General features: G+C 33.8%; 1 protein-coding gene across 22 annotated transcripts in view; it reads right to left on the reverse strand.

Annotated features, from left to right (window-relative positions):
- Positions 1-3,014: 3,014 nt before the first annotated feature.
- The window catches only part of PPIP5K2 (diphosphoinositol pentakisphosphate kinase 2), an 83,242-nt gene continuing 62,854 nt past the window's right edge, over positions 3,015-23,402 (reverse strand). For 4 of the 22 annotated variants that reach the window (XM_017651425.3, XM_073233315.1, XM_017651430.3 and 1 more), the window contains 8 exons: positions 22,962-23,078; positions 22,116-22,289; positions 20,772-20,844; positions 19,095-19,214; positions 18,151-18,213; positions 14,577-14,717; positions 10,918-11,043; positions 3,015-4,692 (listed from right to left, as the gene is read on the reverse strand). In XM_017651425.3, the coding sequence (XP_017506914.3) occupies positions 4,580-4,692; positions 10,918-11,043; positions 14,577-14,717; positions 18,151-18,213; positions 19,095-19,214; positions 20,772-20,844; positions 22,116-22,289; positions 22,962-23,078 (927 nt within the window). In that variant the 3' untranslated portion in view covers positions 3,015-4,579. The other 18 variants (XM_037011932.2, XM_073233333.1, XM_037011935.2 and 15 more) reach the window with 13 other exon arrangements.

Here is a 23,402-nt window from a genome sequence, read left to right on the forward strand (position 1 = left end):
AAGGGAGTTACAGACTCACCCCGGGGCCAGGGTGCTCACATGCATATCTGCATTCCTAACCCAGACACCTCTGTGCACAGGCCTCCTTATCAGGGCACCTTGGCTGACATTTTTCAGGAGTCTCCACTGAGACTTCTTTATGGGGAGGAGGCCTTGACCATGACACTCTTCTCCACTGTGACTGTGTTCCCCACTCCTAACCCTTCCCCCCCAGTGCCCTAGGTTCACAAAAGGGCAGGAACCTTTCATTCAGTGCTCCTCAGCAATGAGCTGATTTCCTCCACCTGCACTGCCCTTTGACCCTTGCTCAAGGCCATTCCATGGGGGGAAAAAACACAGAACAATGAGGAGCTAACACTACTTTCCTTTTTGCCTCTTGCTTGCTTATATTATTACAGTGAGTAAAGACATGGCTGTTATGTTCATGTTGGCTCACTGGCCTAATTGACAACCTTAACCCTTGCAGCTTGGCACAAGGACACTGCTACACATCGTCCAATTCTCAGAACAGCCTCACACAACGAAGAATTACCTTGCCCAAAATACCAACAGCATGAGGCTTTTGAGGGAGCCTGACCCCATCACCAGCTCTATGGCCAGTAAGTCTGTGGAATTCTCCTGGAGAATGTTATTCATCCAGGAGTGGAGAGATGGCCAAGTAAGTTGGCCCAATCACAATGAAGTGAAAGATGTACTATTCCATGGTTAAGGGAGAATTTTCTTCAATTTTTGTTGTGCTGGATATGAACAAGGAAATGTGCAGCCTTGACTGTCACTGGTAGTCACCTTGTGAACATGCTGGAGAAAACTTTGGGATAAAGCTTATATTATGCTGGAGGAGACAGGGAGAGGACCTGGGTTCTTGATGACATGATTGACAGAGCTGTGGCCAAAGGCCACCGCACCTCTGGGCCTTTAGAAATAAACAACTTCCTATGATATGATATGCTAGTTTGAATTGGAGTTTTTCTTACTTGCATTGAAAATTATTCTTTTTACAAAAAGATAAGAAAAAGAAACTAAAAAAGCAATAAAGATAGAAAGCATGACCTTAAAAGCCAAGATACATTGGATATAAATAAATATAGGCTACATTAATATTTAAATAAGAGGGATCCTAAAATTGAATCATAAAACAGAAAACACTATATACTATATAAAATAAAATACCTAAACAAAGTGACACAAATATAAAAATAAATGGATGAAGATGTGTGAGGCAAATACAAGCTGAAATAAAACATAGGTAATAATCTTAATGACCGACATTTAAAATCACAGGACAACAGCATCCAAGAGAAAAAAAAAGGCATTGTTATGATAAAGGTAAAACCACAATGAAAATCTAACAGTCATGAATTTATATGCAACAGAAAACATAGCTAATAATATACAGAAAAAAGTGAAGTAAAAACTAGAGGTAATAAAAGGAGAAACTAACAAAAATTCCTAAGTGGAAAGGTTCATTTACCTCTTTCTCAAGTCATGACTAAGAATCTGGTTGTTATCAGGAAAAGGTTATAGAAAATCTAAATAGTATGTTTAACCAATATATAATTTATATATAAAATTATATATTTTAAAAGAATGTATTTTATATAGTTTTCCATTCTCTGAAAAAAAAAAAGAGACTAGATCTTCCATAATTGTGTGAGGCTGTTCTGAGAAAACTTTACATGGCAATAGTTTGGTACGCATGATTCTGGACAGAAGGAGAGCTGCTTCTACGTGGACTCATGACAAGTGACCCCTTCACAAGTGTAAAAATTGCTCTCATGGGCAAAGAATGCTGCTGGTGACAGCTCCAGGTACAGGGAAAGAGAACTACAGAAGGGCCAGAGAGGGAACTGCTGGGCCACCACAGAAGAGATCCCAGCCCAACCAAGAATACAGGCAGTTTACACTGTCCAGATAAGGTAAGGGTAAAATGATGTACAATTAATGAACACTGTATGTAAAGCAAACTTTAATTAGCACACAAGGAAAGACCAAGAACTGTCTTCCAAAGTATGAACACAAGACAAAAGAAAATCTTAGCTCAGATTGGTGTGGAACTAGGTAATGGTGGAATCTGAACCTGGAGGGAAATCTGGGTGACCCTGATCAAAACACTTCTCTGTTATCTAAAGAGTTTTAATCTGTTATTTCTTGAAGAAGAACTATACTTTAACTTTCTTCTCATAACTGCCATCGATTGCCCTTTTTCTCTATGAATACACGAAACACACTGCCACAATTCACTGACCTTTTATTGTCTTCTTTCTGCCTCCATTTCCTGTTCAAGGCAAACATGAGAGATAAGGTGTTCAGAACACTTTCCTCCTTAACCCAAGATTGGTATAATATACCAAAGACATCTGTTAGCAGTTGAGAAAGAACTATGAGAATTCATTAGAAACAGAGAAGCAGGTTCTGCCAGAACTAGACTTCAAGGGCTATGTCAAGTCTGAGTTCAGATGTAGGGTTTTTAGGGGTGAGAAGACCAAATAAATGCACTGTGAAGACTAACATCCAGGATAACTTAGCAGTTTCTCAAGCTGGGCTTTCTCATCTCTTCGATTTGACTTGGCTGCAAATCAATTTAAAATGAAACAAATCTACAACTTCCAGGGATAGAATCAAGTGACAAGCAGATTTGTCAGTCAAACATCCACTAAATAGTGATAACTATAATTCCTTGCTCTGATATAGAAGACTTTTGTTTTGGAAAATGATTCTAAGATTCTTGAAAATAAGACTTGTATTTAGTCTATACAGCAATATTATTGAGTTTAGTGATGACAATGAAATCATAGTTTTTGTATAACAATGGAAAATGTGAGTTATATTGAATCTAGTTAATTTCTAGGAAATTAATGTATTACAATGTATGCCAGTAATGAACTATTTTTAGTATCTTAGATAAATTGTTTAGCATTCAGGTGGTTTCCCTCATTCTTTCTACTTTGACAGCTAAAGGGAAGGGGATAAAAAATAGAAATAAAAAATAATTTGCCATTTAAATCACTCTCTGATTCTGGAAATAAAGTATTTTAATTCAGTTCCACTTAAAAAATAAAAGTAGTTTCTTACTCCCACAATGAGCACATTAACCACATTCTCACATACAGAAAGCTTAGGTACATTCAACTGTTTACAAGATATGTCTCCATATAATACATTTACATTCACATAAGTATATGAATTTATATAATTATGTAGTATTTGTGACTTTTGCATCTGGTACCTTTAACCAACACATAATATGCTTATTTTCTAAAAGCTAGTTCATATATGATTTAAGGTTGGGAGAGTCTTTTTTGAAGAATTTTAACAGTTGTATACATATGAGAACTCAATAATTTTTCTAAATATAAGCTTTAAGCTAAAGTTCTAACAATTTATCTGACTGGCAATGCATGGAATTCTTATCAGGTTGTACTATATATTTTACAGTTCATTTCAAGGGTTTATAATTATCTGTGTATCAGGGGGAAAAAAGCACCAGGGATAATATTTTTTGACATCACAGATGAAATCACAACACAATGATCTCAGTTCCTTTTAAAATCGAATCATTTGGAAAGATCATTTATTCCAAATGCTCAATCTTTAAGCTTTCTTAGTGAGATCAACTGATATACTAGAGATAAGAATAGAAATGGTTAAAACAGGTGCTATACATAATACCTGCCAACTACAGAATTCAGACAGTTTTCTTACATTATGATTTACATTTTTGAACTGAGTCCATTAGATCTAAATCTGAAAATAAGTGTAACATTTACAAACCTGTCAACTATATTTCTTAAAAGAAACTCTAAAGAGGTCTTTCTGGCCAATATATGAAGCAAAATTTTCCTGATGAACAAAAGCACCTTATGGTAAGGAAATATATAAAGAAAATATATTCTACAAATTAATATACAAATTTATGTGCACAAAGGTATAGTTATCCCAGCTGTATATGTAATATCTTAAATAACAGAATAAAAAAATTTAAAGCACAGATTGAAAAAATAACCTATATGCTAATACTCCAGTTATTAAATATTGCAGCATATATGTAATTGTAACAATTGAGGGGAAAAGTTTCCAATTCAAATGGACCATGAAATCTCTTTGGAAATAATGCTTTTAGAAAGTCCACAGTGTGTACTTGTGACCGTCAAATTTCAGCCAAGATGCAATCCTGTAAAAACAAAAGTGTGCACAGAGGCTGACTCATGGATTCTTTAGTAAACAGCATTACTGGTGTGACATTGGTACAGGCTAGCTGGGCTTTATATTCCTTTACTTTACCATAGGCACGTGGTAAACATAGTATTAAGAATGATAGATCTTTATCACTAAGTTTTGCTACTTATAAAATGCTAATAAACATCACTTTAAACATTCCCAGACCATGACAATAGTTCCTTAACTGAATATAAACAAAGAACTCTCTAGATTTAACATATTTTAAAATGAATACAGAGATGAATAAGGAGAAACATAAATTATTTGCTTTGACATTTTTCAGTCAGGGTTAATTATGTGTCTTTTTCTATTGAACATGTGATTTTTATAAGTATGAGGACTTCCAACTTCTGCTGATATTTCATTTCTTTTTCCCAGTGGGTTTTTTGTGTTCATGCATTTCTGTTTTGCTAGTTATATTCTTTTTCCGAGATGAGGTATTAGGAACAACTGTATTAGAAGGTCCACTGGTAGCTATACAAAAAAAGAAAAACTAGTGCTTAGATTTTCACAAGCAATCCAAGTTCAAATAACACTGATGCATGATAAAATAATCACATTGTAACTATGATGCAAACAAAACATTGTAACATTTAACAGAGTATTTTTAACTGTTTAACTTTTTAGAATTCAACACCAATACAGAAAAGTGATGTTAATGGGCATGTTCACAAAACAAATTTCTCTTTTCACTCTATAATCTTTATAGGAAACTAACTTATTCCATCTTTATTTTTAAACTACCATCTATTCTACTAATAATCTTCAAATTTATACTTCTGGCCCAGGTCTTTTCCCTTATATCAAGATCTGTATATCCTTCTAGACATCTCTATATGAGTATCTCAAGGGAAACATAAACTTAACATGTTTAAAACCAAACTCATCATTTTCCCTATAAACATCTATTTTTCCTCTATCTCCTATCTCACCACTATCTAAAAAACTAAAAGTTAAGAAAATTAGAGACATTCTTGACTTAGGACTCATTCTTCTACATCTAAATTAACATTAAGTCCTAATGAGTTATTCAAAAGTTATTTCAAGCCAAGTTACACTTCTGGTATGGATGGGTAAACTCCTGCCAGACCAATCCTCTGAGAATGAAAAAAAGCAGACACATACTGGAAAAGAATCAAAACTTGGAAGAAGGGAACACTATGCAATGAGTCGATCCTTCCTGCCGTTGTAAAGCTTTTGTCCTAAGGCCAGCATCCAGTGTGTACCATGTAGAATGACTGAAACTCCAACATAAAACTCGGTCTTACTAGCATGAAGGAAAGTATTTAGGCAACTAATGTTGGTAGAGTCAGGTGGAAAATCCTAGAAAGGGAGAGCCCCCAGTTCTTTGTGTAAACCGTGACCAAATGTATGGCATGAGCAGCATATGCTACAAGAAGTCCAAAGAAATGAAGTGAAATCTGAGCTTCCAGACACTTCAAGGGACACAGCTTTGCAATGTGAGTTCAGCCAAGGTTAACTATCTGCTCTAAAAACAAAACAGAACAACTCAACACACTTCGGAGGAATATAACAGAAGTAAGAATCCAGAGTTTGTACAATATATCATTCATAATGTTTAAGAAACAATCCAAAATTACTCAGTATATGAAAAAACAGGAAAACATCTTTCTTCTTGAGAATGGGTAAGTTGATAAGACAAATCCTGAGATAAACCAGATTAATACACAAGAATTTTTAACTATAAATTGATAGAGACAAATCCTAAAGTAAGCCAGATTACCAGACAAGAATTTTAATGAAACTATTTTAACTATGCTCAAGAACAAAGGAAAATATCTTCATAATGAATAAAATATAGGTAAACTCCAAAGAAAAAAAACTATAAAGAAAAAAATGTCTAAAACTAAAGAATAAATATCTGACATAAAATTCATTAGACGGGTTTAACAGCAGAATAGAGATGACAGGTAAAGTGAACATCACTCAGGATTATTACCTCCCCCATCCCAAAAGAAAATCCAGGCATGTCACAAACTGCTGAGAACCAAAGATAAAAAGAAAACATCAAAAGCAGAGAAAAAGAATCCATTAAACCACTGCTTTACATGAGAACAACAATTCAAATTAACCAAGACTTTTAATCAGAAATGATGGGAACTAGAAGACAGTGGAATAACATCTTTCAAATGCTAATAGAGAAAACTTTCTTCCCAGAATTCGCTCTCCAACAAAACTACCTTTCAAAAATGAAGTTGAAATAAAGACTTTTTTAGATACAGTAACAGAACTGCATATAAGAAAAGCTAATATGTTTCAGGTTGAAAGCAAATGAAACCATATGGAAACAAAGACTTAGAAGAAAGAATGAAGAACATCAAAAATGGCAACTACGTGGATAAATAGTTTTCTCTTAAATTCTTTAAAAATACATAGTGATGCCAGGGTTCTTGTTCATGAAGCCGAAGAATGAGCTTCACAAACAGTCAAGGTAGGAGAGCAAGGTACAGGCTTTTATTTAGAGATAAAGTGAAAGGACAGAGCTCCTGGCTCACGCCAGCAGGGGACAAGAGAGCCTGTAGTGGTGCGTTGTCTGGGGGGTTTTATAGGCAGATGAGGATTTTCGAGAACATGAAAAAGAGCGTAGGGGTGTGGACTTAAGTGGTCCCTGAATATTTAGAATTAACTTAACCCAAGCCACTTCCTGCTCTGATGATTTCTCCCTGAGATACCAGCATCTTGGTCTGGCAGCATATGAAACAAGGCCACCTGCTTCAGCCCCCAAGGTGGGCTGAGGTATTGTTTGCTAAAGAGTAAGTTAAGAATTTTTAACATCTTAACTTCTTGGGTATTAAAATGCAATCTTGTCTTTAAGGTGGAGTCCTTCTGGCCTTTTACTGTGTTGTTTATGCCTGGGCTTACTTGCTAAATTAGTTTGCCCAGTTTACAAAATCATTTCATCAGATATGAAGGAGTTAAGACAGCACATAGGCCTTTAGCATGCTAAGGTGAATCTTACATATGATTATAAACGATTAGCTTAATAAAAACATGTGCTACTCTTCTTTATCTGGGGAATACTAACTGATCTCATTGAAGAATGACTCTAGAGCTGAGTGTTTAACACAGAGTTTTGGTAGGGGGTTTCCTTGCATGTAGTTACATTGGTCTGACTGCAAATATCCTGCCTTGTTTTTTCCAGAGCCCCTCACCCTACTCTGACTACACCCACGGTCCCTGTCTCAATAGGACTGTTTAAAGCAAGTATCATAACATTGTACTGTAGCCTTTATATATGTGGAAGTAACATATATGGGTAACTATGTATAAAAGATAGGAGGAGGGGAAGGTAAATGAGCCTAAATAGTTGCAAGGTTTCTACATTTTCCTTTAAGTGGTGCAAAATTAACTCTAAGCAGACCAGAGATAAAAAGTTAGAGATGTATATTTATAGCTCCACAATAAATGAATAATGCAAAAAGGTACAGCTAAAAAGCCAATAGGTAAGTTAAAATGAAATTCTAAAAAATACTGAATTGATACATTGAAACAAGGCAGGAAAAAATAAAGGAATAATAATCAGAAGAAATAAACAGAAAATAGAATAGTAGACATAACCTAACCAAAGCAATTATTACATTAAATGTAATGAACTATAAACACTGCAACTATAAGACAAATATTGTTAGAATGACTTTTTTAAAATGCCAAATATACGCTGTCTGCAAAAAAAAAATCTCCTTAAATATAAAGGCACAGATTGGTTGAAAAAATACACCATTCACACAGTAAGTACAAGAAAACTGAAGTAGCTAAGTTCACATCACATAAAATAAGCTTTAAGACAAAGCTAGAAATCAAAGAGGGAAATTTCATGATGATAAATGGGTCAGTACATTAGGAAGTTATAATTAATAAATATATATGCATGTAGTAACAGGGCTTTAAAACACACAGAGTAAAAATTGACCAAATTAAAGGAGAAATAGACAATTCCACAGCTCTGAGTGGAAATTGCTAAGCAATTGATAGAATGATCAGACCTCCCCTACATGTGTCCTCACCTCCCCAAAATGGTAAAGACACAGAAAACTGAGTAACATTACCAACAATCCTGACCTAAAGGATACTGATGAACACTACATTAATGGACTGTGGAATAAAAGTTCTTTTTTAGAGCACTTGGTATACTTAAGATGTCCCTAGTCCAAATGTTAAGCCATATAAAGCCCCACATTTAAAAGACTGAACTTGTATATGAATGTTCTGTAATTGCAATGGAATTAAGAAGTTGGTAACAAGAGATACACTTCTCCTTATATTTGAAAATTAACCAATATGTGCCTAAGTACTCCATGACTCAAAAAAGAAATCATAAAGTAAATCAAAAAATACTTTTAACCTTATGGGAATGAAAATACACTGTAACTTTCATGAGATGTAGCTAAACAGGGAAACTTCCAGCTTTAAGTACTTAAATGATGAGAAGTAATGTCTAACAATCAGTGATTTAAGAAACTGGAAATAGGCAAAAAGTAAGCCTAAAGTAAGTGGAAGGGAGAAAATAATACAGAGCAGAGATCAATGGAATTTAAAACAGAAAAACAAGGAGCCAAAATCAGTTCTTTGAAAAGACCAACAAAATAGATAATCCCTGATGAGAGTTGTCAAGAAAAAAACCAGAACACAAATTATCAGTATCATGAATAACAGAAGTTATTATCACAGTCATTTTAAAAGAATAAAGAAATGAGAAAGTTGATAACTTAGATAAAATGAACAAATTGCTTAAACAATATAAAGTTACCAAAACCATCACTAAAATGAAATAGAAAATTCTACCAAAATTTAAGGAAGAAGCAACTATCCTACAAAAACTCATTCAGAAAATAGACAAGTAGTAAATACCTCCCCAATCATTTTATGAGGCCAGGACTACCCTGATACCAAAACCAGAAAGGCATCACAAAAGAAAATCACAGACCTAATATCCTTCACAAATGCAGGTGCCAAGATCCACAAAAATCAAACTAAATCAAACCAAGTCCAGCTATATATACACACACACACACATTTATATGTATACATACACACACATAGACACACCATGACCAAGTAGAGTTCATCCCAAGAGTGCATAATTGGCTTATATTTGAAGAATCAAATATAACATTATTTCATCTTTATTATTTAAAACAGGTATGTATGACATTATTACGTGTCTAACACATAGGGAACATCAATGTACCATGATTCAGAGTACTCAGATCTTAGGTGTGCTGACCACTCGCTACATGAACAGGCACAAGTAATAACCTCTCTGTAACTTTCTTCATCCATAATGGGTATAAGGATGTTATTGATTTCCAAAGGCTGTGGTGAGAACTATGAGAATAAGAAAGTGCTTTGGTGTATAAAGACCTATACAAAAGTTAGCTTTTGAGTTCTATATGTAAAAGACATAATTTACATTTAAGATACTTTTTCAGTTGTCTGTAGCTGCATATATTGATTTACTTGGACTGTACAAGGTTCAAATGTATTAAAGAATACTGCCTGTGATTTATAAGGCTTGGTAATTTAACAGAACTATAAACAAATATAATAGCTCAAATCAGTAGTACAGAGTGTCACAGAGTTCTTGTTGTGATAGTCACATAAATACGTCATCAGCGGAGGGGATTGGGTTGAGTCTTAAAGAATGAGAGGTAAGGGGGGAACATTTTAGAAAAAAAAAATGATATGAGTGTCACAAGGATTTATTCGGGGCAAAGTGAAGAGGACAATTTGGTTATAACAACAATATATCAGCGAACATTAGTGAGTGGTTATGTGTGCCTAATATTTTACAGTCATTATTGCACTCATTTCTGACAACCTATTACCCTGATTTTGTGGTTATAAAACCAAGGACTAGAGAGGTTAAACAACTTACCCCAGGTCATATAACCAATAAGTAGCAGAGCTGAGATTTCAACCTCACTCCCCTTGACTCCCAAGCACAAACTCTTGACCAGAACAGTATTTGAGAGTACTAAGAGGAGGAAAAGAATGAAGCTGTCTTTATGAGGATGTAGTTAAAGCCTTCAAAATATATGGAATTGTCTGAAGAAAAAAAGGTATAAGGTAAGAAAGAAATGAACAGAGTTGAATGTATCTGGGATAGTTAAGTGAGAAGAAGGGATCATCAAACAAGAAGATTAGAAGAATCGAAAATGGAATGAACACCAAGAGAAAGTACAATCTTGGCTATCAGAGTAAGAGAACACTTTGAGAAAGATCAACAACACAATCACATATGCCAAGAAGGAAAAATAGTAAAGAGCTAATAAAAGATCACTAAATTTGGTAGTCATACCCATCAGACTGAGAACGGAGAGACTAAAACACTAGGAAAGGAAATAAAAAACCATATTTATATAATAAAATGACTCAAATAATGCCTAGGCTCAACAGAAAAGCAAAAGAAGAGAAGACAGTCCATAAATTCTGACAGTTTGGAGAAAAGTATGACTATACAATATAATTTATTAACAAAGGCAGGGAGCAGGGCAGACAATTAACAGAAAAAAACATACACATATATCAACAGGCTATAACAGATTTTTAGTCCTCAGGATCATTACACTCTAGGAAGTGTAATGATCCTACTTAAAAACAATTTTACATTTAAAAAGCAAGCTATTATTACCCCTCTAATTGCTGTACAGAATCCACACATTCATACACACTCCTAACCTGGTTTACTGCTTGCTTTAGTATTCTTTAAGGTAGCTGGTGGTGTTGGGAGGATCTTTGCAGGTGTATATGTATTTAAAGATACTTTTCTTCTCATTACTGGACTAGAACGTGAAGCTGTAGAGGCTGAAAAAACAAACAAACAAACATGGTAGTTCAATAATTTCCTGCCATAGTACCTTTACATTTTAGAAAGTTTCTTATGATATATTTTGTGGCCTTATGAATATACATAATAATAGGCAAGGTTTGAGGATAAATTCAGCAAATCCATCTTTCCTATACAAAGTTCTCTTACACTCTTAGCAAACAGATGTTCTGTTATTATTGTAAACAACAGACACTTAATAGTACATATTCACCAAAGGAATGTCAATAGGAATAGAGTAACCACCTTAATTTTATCCTGCCTGATAGAAACTCAGATTCTTAAGAGATGACAGAGGGCTGATGGCATAGTTTTATTGCCTAGTTACAAAGACAAAGAGTCTCAAGTTGTTTTTCTCTTAAAAATATCAAGTAGAGAATCAGGGATAGTTCATCTATAAATACAATGGTCTACCAAACTATATATTTAAGAATAAACTAACTAGATTACAAGTAATAAAGTAAATCGGATTGTCTTCCCGTATTAACCCTGCTGAGATTTATCTTCATGCAAGGGAATTTTAAAGACTTTTTTTTCCTCTTCCTAATCAAAGTAGGGAGGTTCAAAAGCATGAAAAGAAAAAGCAGGGATAATTCTTAAGTATGGAATCCTCTGGGCAGGGATATGCCCGAGTAGGGGGAGCTACTGGCATGAGCCTCTGGGTTCCTCAACAAAGGGAGACAGGGAAATAACAAAAGCCATATTAATCTACTTTTGCCATTTTGGGGGAGGATCTGATAAGCAGTAAGAAGTGTGTCTCAAAACTTATTATGGGACTCTCTTGTCCCCTCCTGGTGTGAGCTGGGAGCTCTGTCCTTTCACTGTATCTCTAAATAAAGGCCTATACCTTGCTAAAAAAAAAAAAAAAAAAACTTATTATGTGGGTCAATTATAGCAAATGTGCCTTAGGTGGTCGCCGCCCAGTGAATGAATATAAACTTCACTGGCAGAAGCTCAAAGAAGTCCCTAATGAAATAATAGACAACTGGTGAAAAAATCCCTAAAACATCCTACAAAGCTCTACATCATTACATAGCTTTTTCATGCTTGCCTTTTTTATTCTATTCTATTAACATCCAACTCCAACTTACCCAATTAGTATTCCTGTACCTTTTTCCCCAATATGATATTGTCAGTGCCCCACTGTAAGCTGTCTACTAGTTACTATAAAATTGATTAATTTTCTCCTTGGTGAGGGACAAAACTTTGAATGACAGTGGATTAACAATGCCTTCTTCCTTGTTATAAATACAACATCAATAGAGTTCTATATTATGATGCTAATTCCTTGAAAATTCAGCATATAAAATAAATAATGTAAATATACTGTGATTACTAAATATTAGTTCTGCAGTTGCAGTATAAAATACAGGACTCAGATACTTCCAGCACAACTTGCACCCTATTTTCTTTAATATTTAGAAAAAAACATATACTTTAGATCAGGTGTTAGTCTTGCCTGACCACTAGTTCATTTCCTCAGAGGTGTCTTTTCTAATTTTTTTCTTTTAAATAGTAACTGTTCTCAAATGAAATCTCAAATAAAATGCACCAAAGCAGATACTCTGAAGAGCCGGGGAAGACACAAGTCCTAACCATTCACCAGCCTTCTCTTCATCTCTCGGGAATAAAATGTGAAGACCAAAATATTAGATTAACTCTAAGGTTTATACAGTTCTAAGAATTACACTGACTATATTTACTTTCTTGCCTACTTCCCTTCGTAAGGAATGGCATGAATTTTAAGAGAGCTAGAGGGACTGGTGTACAATGTACATCCACAATATAATAGATTATAGAATTTAATATCCTTCATTAATATCCCACAACAATACACTCCAATGAACTAAATTTACTAACTACACACATGAAGCCTTCATAAAATAAGAATACCCCAGACTAAACATTCAGATGATTTTTTTGAAAATATTCCACCGAAATTCTTTCTAAAACAGATGTTGTTACCTTTAAGTCACTCACTGAAAATCATCTAAATTCTAAATAGCATTGATATCTACCCTAAATTCTTATTTACTAATAAGAATCTTTCCTTACTATCTATTTTAAGTTGACAAATCTCTGCCCCAGGAAAACAGTGAAACATCAAGTATAAAGAGGGGCGAAAGGGTAAATGAGAATTTATTCAGGTTCTCGACTGCACTCTGAAAAGCAGCACTGTCCATCCTAACAGCTAACAGAACATAAAAGGACACAAATATCCTTCATTTTCCTGACTCTGACATTATAGCTTGAAGTTATTTCATTTGAAGTATTACCAATTCTCAGGACATTCATATGCAAATTCTGAAATAAAAACCTACTTCCCAAAACCATTTCTAAAGTGAACTATTTTGAACACTCATACCAAGATACCTCTCCTTTACCATGAATGACTGAAATCTGACCTCTATTACTAGAGTGGAAGGAAAAGGAAAAACCAATACTGCAGAAATGCAGGAGGCACCATTTGGACAGGATACAATGTGAACAGAACTCTCTAGAATAATACAATGTGGTGGCCAGATAAGGAAAGAGAGTAATAGCAAGATATGGAAGTTGCTTTCATTCCAAGACTTCCAACTTCATCCTTAGGAGAGACAAATTTACAAAAAGGAAATGGAATAAAGAGATCTCATAGCTTTTCTAAGATACGACCAGGGCTAGCAAGCTTCTTAACTCTAAGCAGAGAACTCTCTCCCAAAACTAATGCTTCCTAAACTTGAAATTCTAACATGCCAAAGCATCCTACAGAGCTGAAAATGACAACAGCCAGCTGACTTCTCACACCTAAAAAGGTATGCTTGAACATTTTCTAAAATGATGTGCCTCAGAATAAAACTACATGATGTTTAAATGTGTTAACAAAAAGTGTCTTCTCAAAAAATAAGTTTTGGAAAATCTGGGTAAAGAGCTTTCCTTAAAGGATAACCTATTTATACATTAATATAACTATACCTCTCCAAAGAGAGAAAGATACAATTTCCAAAACTTACTTCCTTACATGAACCCTTTTTCTTTACACACAAGAATTAACCTCCTCAGGATATTTTCTGAAGAACACAATTTGGAAAACTGTTGTCCTACTTTGCTCTCTTTAGTCAAGAGCTCTTTCTGAATTAATATGACTACTTAACAAAGTGGTAAAGGGATGGGCATGTATGCACATATGTATGGGTTACTGCAGACAGATATTTTGTAATTTTTAAACAGCTTATTATAAAATGACATAAAATAGGAATGTGAAAAAAGACAATGACCCTATGTTATGTTATTGACTTCTATTGCTGGGTCTTAGATTTTTTTCCCTTTTTGTAATGAAAAAGATTTCTGGGAGGAGTCAAGAAAAGTGGTTTGTTGCATTTAACACCAAGGAATTCCAAACAATGTTCCTCATATCCCTTTCCATCCTAAAATTCCATTCATAACCACTACTTGAGTTTGTTTTTGTAGTTCTTTTATATTTACATAATATCTTCTGCCCAAAATCAAATAAAAGTAACAATTTTCCTACAAATTTCAGGAGTCTTCCGTGGAATTTCACTTGATGGAGAAGCAATCGAAGCAAGAAATTCATCCACCTGCTTTAAAGACAGGGCATTGTGAAGAGTTTCTAGGGGACAAATAGATGGCACCATGGAATACAATTCAAAGCCTGGAAAAAACAAAGAAAAAGTTGGATATTTAAAAAATCATTAATTAAAAAGGAAGAAGATGACTGCTTAGAAATGGACAGTTGAGGTCTTTTCAACCTATCACATGCAAAGACATGAGATTTCTGAAGTCATGACACCAGATGCTATGCAATAGGGGACTGGAACAAGATACGACAAGGATTTCATTTTAAAGGTAATCACATAGTACAGCATGCACACAATTTCATTCTGTATTTTGGTAAAACCTAAGAATTATACTTAAAGAAAAGAAGCTGGGTGGAGAAACAGAGAACAATACAGTGTTTCAGTTTTTACTTTTTAAAATCAGGTCTTCTTGATAAGTGAATAAATAAGTTGATGCCATGTTATATCCCTGATGCCAATATGCAAAAGATTATTTCTTGTGAAAGACAATTATGTTATGACTTGTGAAGAGTGATTTTAAATAACTTTTCTAGTTATACAAAGGTCAACTAGTGTGACCTCCCCAAAAACAACCTTCATTCATTTATGCTGAAAATAAGATTCCAAAACATATCTCACCTACCTTGTTTGAATTAACACAATAATTCTATTGCTGGAAACTGCTAGCCAAACAGTTAGACCAAGTAAAAAGCAATACAAAATACAAACATTTGCATTGAACAATGACACAGAAATACAAAAATTTCATGAAACAAACCATGCAGATATGTATTAATACTATCAGTGAAACAAAAGCACTTAAATATACAGTTTTTTAGAAAAACAAATAGGATATATTCACTTTTATAAAAATGGCCTATTTATATAAACTTTATTCAAGTGAATGACTTTTAAAATTGCTTTTATATGTAACTAAAACAATCAGTCTTTCTGTAGCTACTTTTTCAAAAATTCAAACTGATTTTCCTTGAAAGCAAATACTTTAATATTTAAATCAAGGTTTTACATAAAGTCTAATATTATTAGAAGTAAAAATTAATTAAACTCAGAATATAAAACTCTCTGCTTCAATAGGCATGTGCTCCTTTTAACACTGACCTATTTATTTAATTTTGGGTGGAAATGTTGACCCAAGAACTGCCTAGTTCTTAGCTGGAATAGGGAAACTTCATTGAAAGAGAATCTAATTTTCCTATGAAAATAACCAAAGGATTTACAAAACTAATATGCCTGATTTTCAAGTACAAACCAAAGCATGACAGAACACTACATATACTTAAAAAAACCCAAAACAACTATAATACCATAACATCAGCTAAGTTAAGTGCTAAAGAAATTAGGCTTGCACAAGTAGTACATTTTTTTAAAGTTTAAGATTCATGCAAATAAGCGCAAACCCTTTCTTTGCATTACACTGAACTAAGCAATCTGTTTTTTTATCCTTTCCTCAGAGCGTTTACAAGTCTTTAGTAATGACAATTTTTCTGGCATTTGCCTGCTACATTTTGTAACAAGCAAATGACAATATAATCAAGTTCCTCTGGATTATATTTTTTTCCATATTATCTTTAGTAAACTTTTCCTTTAATGCACAATGAAAGGGTTAGCACAGCAATTTAAAAAGCCACCCTGCTGTCATGTTTAGAAGCTATAAAAACATACCACTGGAGCCTAGAAATTCCACAGAGGAAATGGACCAGCACCTATAGAAGTATAGGTGTTCTGCACAGAGGCCCAGAAAATAAGGTGAAGCACTGTCAGAAGATACTTGTTTCACCATGTTCCTTGAACTAAAGATGAAGGGAGGAATAAGTCCATGATATGTGTTAAGAAGGAAATAATGTAAAAGTTAGGGGAAATAAAAAGTGAAAGAAGGAGTCAAATGACCATTCATAGGACAATAAGACAACACAATATAAAAAAAGAAAAAGAAATCTTGAAATCCCAAAAGAAATATTCTAGAATTGAAAGAATGCACTTTATATGCATTAAATCACACAATGTATGGAAATCCACATTTTTTTAAAAAGCCTAAACCAAAGGAATATAAATTACTCTATTGTCTGTTAAATTTACCAAAGGCGTTTTTTATTTTTACTTTTTTTAAGTTTAAGTAGACACAGATTTCTCCTAGATAAAACCTGGCAGTATGGGCTATAAACACATAAACATTCTGCACAAAAACTAGTTGGTCTTAAACCTGTAATGTTTCTTCTTAGAATTTTGTTACTTCTGTTTTTCATGTTACTTTGGTTTTTCTTCTAAGAGTTTCTTATCCATGTGGGTTCTTTAGAAGCTGCAGCCCTATCAAATAGAGATCTTAGTTTTCAAAAAGTAGCGCTTAAATAGCTACAATGGTGGGAAAGCACATTAAGCTTTAAGACTAAATTTTCACTTGCTGAAAATGAGATCTTACTCCACCTTCAAGAAGTAGTGACTGTCATTGAGGTATGCTGTTAAAGGATCCAGAAGGGGGAGAATGACTAGAGACTTGTGTTCAATCCTTTAGCTTCATAAGATTTTTTGAAAGACCACACTTGAGTTTTTGGAAGACTCATTTGCAGTTAATAAGAAAAAGACAGATTGTTACAGGGATAAAGTACCTTCATTTTGAATAAAAGCATTTATGTTTTCATTTACATTCTTTGATCTTGAATTATTTAAAAATGATCAGCAAATATTCTTTGTTGTCCCACAAGTACAAGCTCTGGGAAGACAGCTGTTAATAATGTGACAACTCGGTTTCTAAATATGCCACCAAACACTTTCCTATTCAGAATCAAAAAATGGATTTAATTGAATTGGCTTTCTAGATTTTTAGCTTCATCTTCTTCCCATCAAGAGTTCTCTGAATTTTAACAAAAAACAGTGGTATTAAAACGAAGTAGTTGCTTGACAACAGCACACCTCTCCGCCACAAGAGGACAAAGTGAATGCTGGAGGATGTTTTCAGAATGCTCCAAAGTCAAGTTTTGCTTTAGAGAAAGAGCCAGGGATACATGATGTCACACAGTGCAATCTGTGTTCTCCTGGTTCCTAAGAATTTTTCAAAGACACATCTCATTTGGCTTTTGCAACCGTGGCTCTGTATTTTTGTTAAATAGTTCAATAAAATATCCATGTGATTAGAAAAGAAATTAGGAAGAAAAAATATTAAAATTATTAAGAATTAAGAAGAAAATAAAGAATACTAATTGTGTTTTTAAGATGTCCAGGCTGATCACTTGAGAAATTAGAGGGAATTTTCAGGTGCTAATTTATTATTAAAACTCATCATCATGTGGTCATTTAAAAGTCTGATGAGTAGTGTTAAATTATTGTGTCAATTACGGCTGAGAAAGGTAGTTAAACAGTATCAATACTTTGGGTGCATAAGTTGGAACTGTATGCCAACTGAAATTACGAATGGAGAAATGAATGATACTGTATACCCCACATTTTGAAATAAAAGAAAAATAAAAAAGGATGAAGCAGGGGAGTATCTTTTAAAATAAAAGCAAAACGTACCATTGGTTGGGTGTCGAGCAAATGAGATAGAAAACCTTTTAACAGCAGAACCGCGTGTGGCGTCTGAGAAAGAGAAAAACAGGTACCTGAAATTCGTAACAGCTACCCAAAGAAGATACTTAAAAAAAGAGGAGAAAAACAAATATATGAGGAGGTTAGAATTAGGTGACATGCAGAAGGGACAATGAGAGAGGGTAGTAAGTCAATACTGGTTAAAAGAAGTAACATGGCTTGATGATATAGGCAAAGTGTTCAATGAAATATACAAAAGAAAGAAAAGCAGGATGAGCTGGCAGTTCTGGTAAATCCATGTCTTTCTGACTAAAAGTAAATTTGTGGTTACACGAGAAAAGTTTTAAATAAAGTTAATCCTGAAAGGGTAATAATAAACGGTCGTATTAACAAAAGGGACAAGCTTCTATGAGCCTCTAAAGACATTCTGAATATTAAAACTTCAGGTATGTTAACAATAGTGAGAGGATCTCCTTTAACAAAAGATTCTAAAATATTCTCACCCTATGCTTATTTTTATAAAAATATTGCTAAAATGTTTTTTTTCTCTCTACCTACAAACATTCTGTTCTTTTAAGTTTTAGATCAGTATCAGTAAGTAAAATAAGGGTCAACAATTAAGAAGTTTCAAAGATCAAAGAAAGACCTCTTCTTTTTAGTGTGGTTGATCTAAAAGAATACACATGCAGCTTATTGAATTTCCCATTTCAACAAACTACTCATTGAATAAATACTCTAAGACTAACTACAAGTAACTGCTTGATGAAACAGACCCACGCTGTGGGTAACAGAGAGCATTGACAGTCCTTCGGGCTAAGGGCGCTAGGGTTCCTTCTGAATCAGTCAGTGGCTTAGGCTTGTCTTTGAGAAATGCGTATGTGCTTGGGTGTGTGCGTGGGTGTAGGTATGAATCTGTGCGCATGTGCACATACCATCTATGCAGCCAGAAGAGGTCAGCTTTTTACGATGAGTACGAGCATAATCCTGTAGGTTAGGTGCGCTTGAAGAACCCCCGAGCACTGAGGTGCTAAACAGGCCCGCACAGTGAGACCCTGATGGGAGTTAGAGAAAATACATACAACAACGGGTGTTCTTCCATTCACATGGGGAAGTCATGCAGCATGCAATAACATGGCTCTTACCACACATATCTGGCAGTGCCTTGAAAAGGCTCAAAATTTACTTGTAATGTCAATTTTAACATAATAACCACTATATTTATCATATGTACAAACGGGATATTTAATCCTGGACAGAATGTCTTTGAGGAAAATAATATGCCCACACAATAGTTATACATATTAAAATTATTAAAAATCACTACCATAAAAATTGAGGATGATAAAGAATTCTGTCAACCAATTTGCACTAGCAGGACACATAAAAGAACCTCTCCTCACACAAATTAAGTCATAGTAAATCAAAATTTTTGAATGCATGCCTATAAATGAATCTTTTCTGATGCTCCTTAATTAAGAATTACCAATGTTTGATAAGAAATAAGGCAACAAAGCTCTCTTATTTGTGAGAAGACCAGGTGAAAACAATTCCTTTTAGGTCATTCAAGCCCAAATCGCTTTTTATTTCTAATACTTAAGTACTTAAGATTTTAATTAATAAGATTCCAATGAAACACATTATTAGAAAATAAAACACATCTAGTATAAAACTGATGCTTAATTTGCAGCAGAAGTCTTTACATTGAAGTAAAACTTTCACCACTGTGTAAAGAATAATTAAATTCTATCAAATATATCATGATACATAAAGGAAGGTTTTATTTATATATACATATATATTCACACACACACAGTTCAGAAATAGTAAAAGCTATCAACATAAGCTGTATGTTATTACCTAAATCAAGTATTTAGGCCTCAATGACAGTTCATATACTTAGTATAGGGATCACAGTACGTACATAGTTGAAACCTATAATGAAATCTGTTTATGCTTTTATTAAACCTAAGACAACTATTTGAAGAAAATATGCTATTACCTCACATAGTTTATTAACAATGAGTCTGAAAGCCAGTACGTCTAGAAAGGTCTTTTTCAATGTTGTTTTGCTGAGCTTAGCAAAGAACCAATTACGTTCCATAGTTCAAAGAGTAACACTGCCCCCGTGCATTAGTTTTGCTTTGGTTTCCTTAAGAGGTGACCAAAAGTAAAATTAATATACCGATAGGGTTTAAAACACTCCCCACTTACAATTTTTTAAATCAGAAAAGTAGAAGGATTTTTTTGCATGCAGTGGCATATTTTCATTTTTACCTGGTGGGAAAAATGAGGTTTCCTTCCTAAATTAAAACATGTTGGGATTTTAACTTATAGAATACAAGATTAAAACTTAGCATTGACAATTGGACTAAAGAATTTACATCGTGGGCATTCAAAAGGTTTATAAAGCAAAATTAAGTGCTACTTCTTGTTCATTTTAATCAGATTTTTACTGTATATTCTGCGTCGTCCAACTCAACATTTCTTTATTAATGTATGTTAAATAAAAACTAAAGCATAGCATTTGGTCATGCTTTCACCACTGAAGAGTGTGTGCAAAATAGTGAGTTTAAGAAGGTTTGGAATACAGTTTCCTTCAGACCACATACCTACAGTAGGGTTCTGCTTCTGCTCCACAAGAGTTCTTGGTGTTCGCAGGTAATTAGCATTTTCAGACACAACCTGCACAAGGAAAGCAAAATAAATGAGGTAAAACAGTAAAATAAATGCAAAAGTCCATACTTCATTTGCAGCCTGTTCCAGACAGACAAAGGTTAATAAGCTGTATGATAAATATTAGTACAAATACATAAAACATGAAAGATCATGCAAGATCCCCTTCTGAAGGGAGTCCATTTCATATGAGGTCCTTGCCATGAAGTGGTGCGAAGCAGGCATTCAGAATGAAATACCATGTATGAAATAAGACAGATGAAAAGAAACAATTAATAGACTGATATAATTTTACTCTCTCTTAAAAGAAGCCAAATGCCCACTTTTAAACAGCTCCTGTATTTGAAGGGGGAAAAAACAATCACGACAAAAGAAAAGACAGACAGAGACTGTTGAGGTCACCATACAATTACTGATCCATGCACGGGCTTTATCAGAGTAACCTTTAATTATTCACAGCCTTAATGGATACCATAATCCCTTTTCCTATAATCAAATGCATCGTATTTCCAAAAGGAAATTGCTGAAATTCTCGGAAAAGTCACGTGTAATAGCAGACCTTCCATTGTAAAAATAAAACCGTAGTATTTTATTGCCAAATGTCATCACAGAAAGTCCTTCTGAAGTTATTTTGTTTTGATCCATAATATTGATAGGCATAATACATTGTCCCCTCTTATTTTAAAGAGAACATTAAAATATTATACAGCTAAAAATAAAAACATACTGTGTCTATTTCTTAAATTTGATAACTTCAAGATAATTGAACAGCGAGGGCAAGAATGATCAGTATTAGATGTATCCTGCTAATTAACACAGGGCCACATAAATCTCAGTATTTAAAAAAATTTTTCACATTCTCAGAAAATCCAAAATGAAGTCTACTTTTTCAATTATGGGGAAAATGTTATTAAATTTTCTTACATCAAATTACATAATTCTGAAGGTTTTAAAGGACAACTAAGTCAAAAGAAAGATTTAAAAAAAAATTTTTTTATTAACAAGCCAAAGTTCCAGGACTGTAAAAATTTATTGATTAATTTTTAAATCCTGGATATTTAAAACCCTCTCAGTAAAAATGCTGAACACATACAATGTAAGTGGTTTCTTTCCCTCAAATATTGTCAGACATCACAAGCATTTTTAAATGAACTCAAAATGAAAAAAAACAGAAGGATTTACTCTGATGTAAAATATAAGGGATTAGATGTCCTCAAAGGTAGCTGTTTGTTGCTCTGAATGCAGGGAGAAAAATGTTTAATGAAGTAAAGTTTAAAAACCTGTTGCCATGAGCCAAAAATACTGGATGTGAAAGCCAATGATTTGGGGGAGACAGGGGAAGAAGTGATTTGTTCCCCTGATCTGCGTCTTCGACGCCCAGTACCCACACCACTGGTATAATGCAGCCAGGTACCAGTACCCTCTGGGCTAGACACACTCAGGGGGCTCTCTTCCTGGAAGTGAGAAAGGGGGCAAAAAAAAAAAAAAAAAAAAAGCAGAGCATGCAAAGTTAGATACAACAGAGCCAAATGATCAGAAAGAAAAAAAAATACAGTTTGTTTGCATTTGCTTATCAATTTTAAGAAAACTATTAAACAGTAATTTGGGAGCCAAATATTTCAATATTTGAGAAATTGATAAAAATGATTTATAAATCTAATTGTATATGAAAACAACTATAAGAATTACCTTATTAACTTAAATATATGAAATATTTATACTGCTTAATAGTTGTCCCTTCCCTTTTAAAACTAGAAAGATTTTAACAATTTTCTATCTTAGCAATTTTTAAAATATGAAGGTATTCTGCTTAAATTTAGATATTCAAGAAGTTTTGTGCTATATCTGGTAAACATTTCAACCCAAAGCACTAAAGAATCATGCGAAGGGTTTAAGAGATTTCAGTGTACATTATGTAGAAAAGAAAATCTGTCTGCCAGACATAAAAAAAGGAGATCATATGATAGTCAAATTGTACTTGTTTACATTTTCAAGGTATCTATTTGTTTACTCCCTCTAAAGATTCTTTATAGAATTCAGTAGGCAAAACATGCAGCAAACATTTTCATTTTACATGTTTGCATGTTCAGGTTTCAGACAGTGAGGACAGAGTAAAATCTACTTGCACAAAATGAAGAGAATAGTCTTTTTCTCTGTGTGTCTTTTGGAAGTACAAACTTCTGATATCCATGAAGATGGTGGACGCTGGAAAAAGTCTTCAAGGTTTTACTTGAACAATTTACCTTGTAGAAGTAAAAGTTTAGCATGGCAAAGATAATCTCTTGAAAGCAACTATTTAAGTATTTATTAGAAAAACGTTTATAAATGTGTTCTGCATTTTAAGAGTTAATGAAGGGCAGTGATTTTGTTGAAGATTTTATGAATACAGATGAACTACAAAAATGAAGATGCACAATACATTTATTTGGCTGTATCACCGTTATAGGGTTTTTTGGAATACAGAAGGTTTAATGGTGAAATTGTGAAAAATCTTATGAATTGCAAACCGCTTTGTTCAACATCATCAAAATCACAGCCCTCAGTTTAGGTGGTACTAATATGTCATT

This window comes from Manis javanica, chromosome 1 (genome assembly GCF_040802235.1).
Source record: "Manis javanica isolate MJ-LG chromosome 1, MJ_LKY, whole genome shotgun sequence".
NCBI classification, from domain to species: domain Eukaryota; kingdom Metazoa; phylum Chordata; class Mammalia; order Pholidota; family Manidae; genus Manis; species Manis javanica.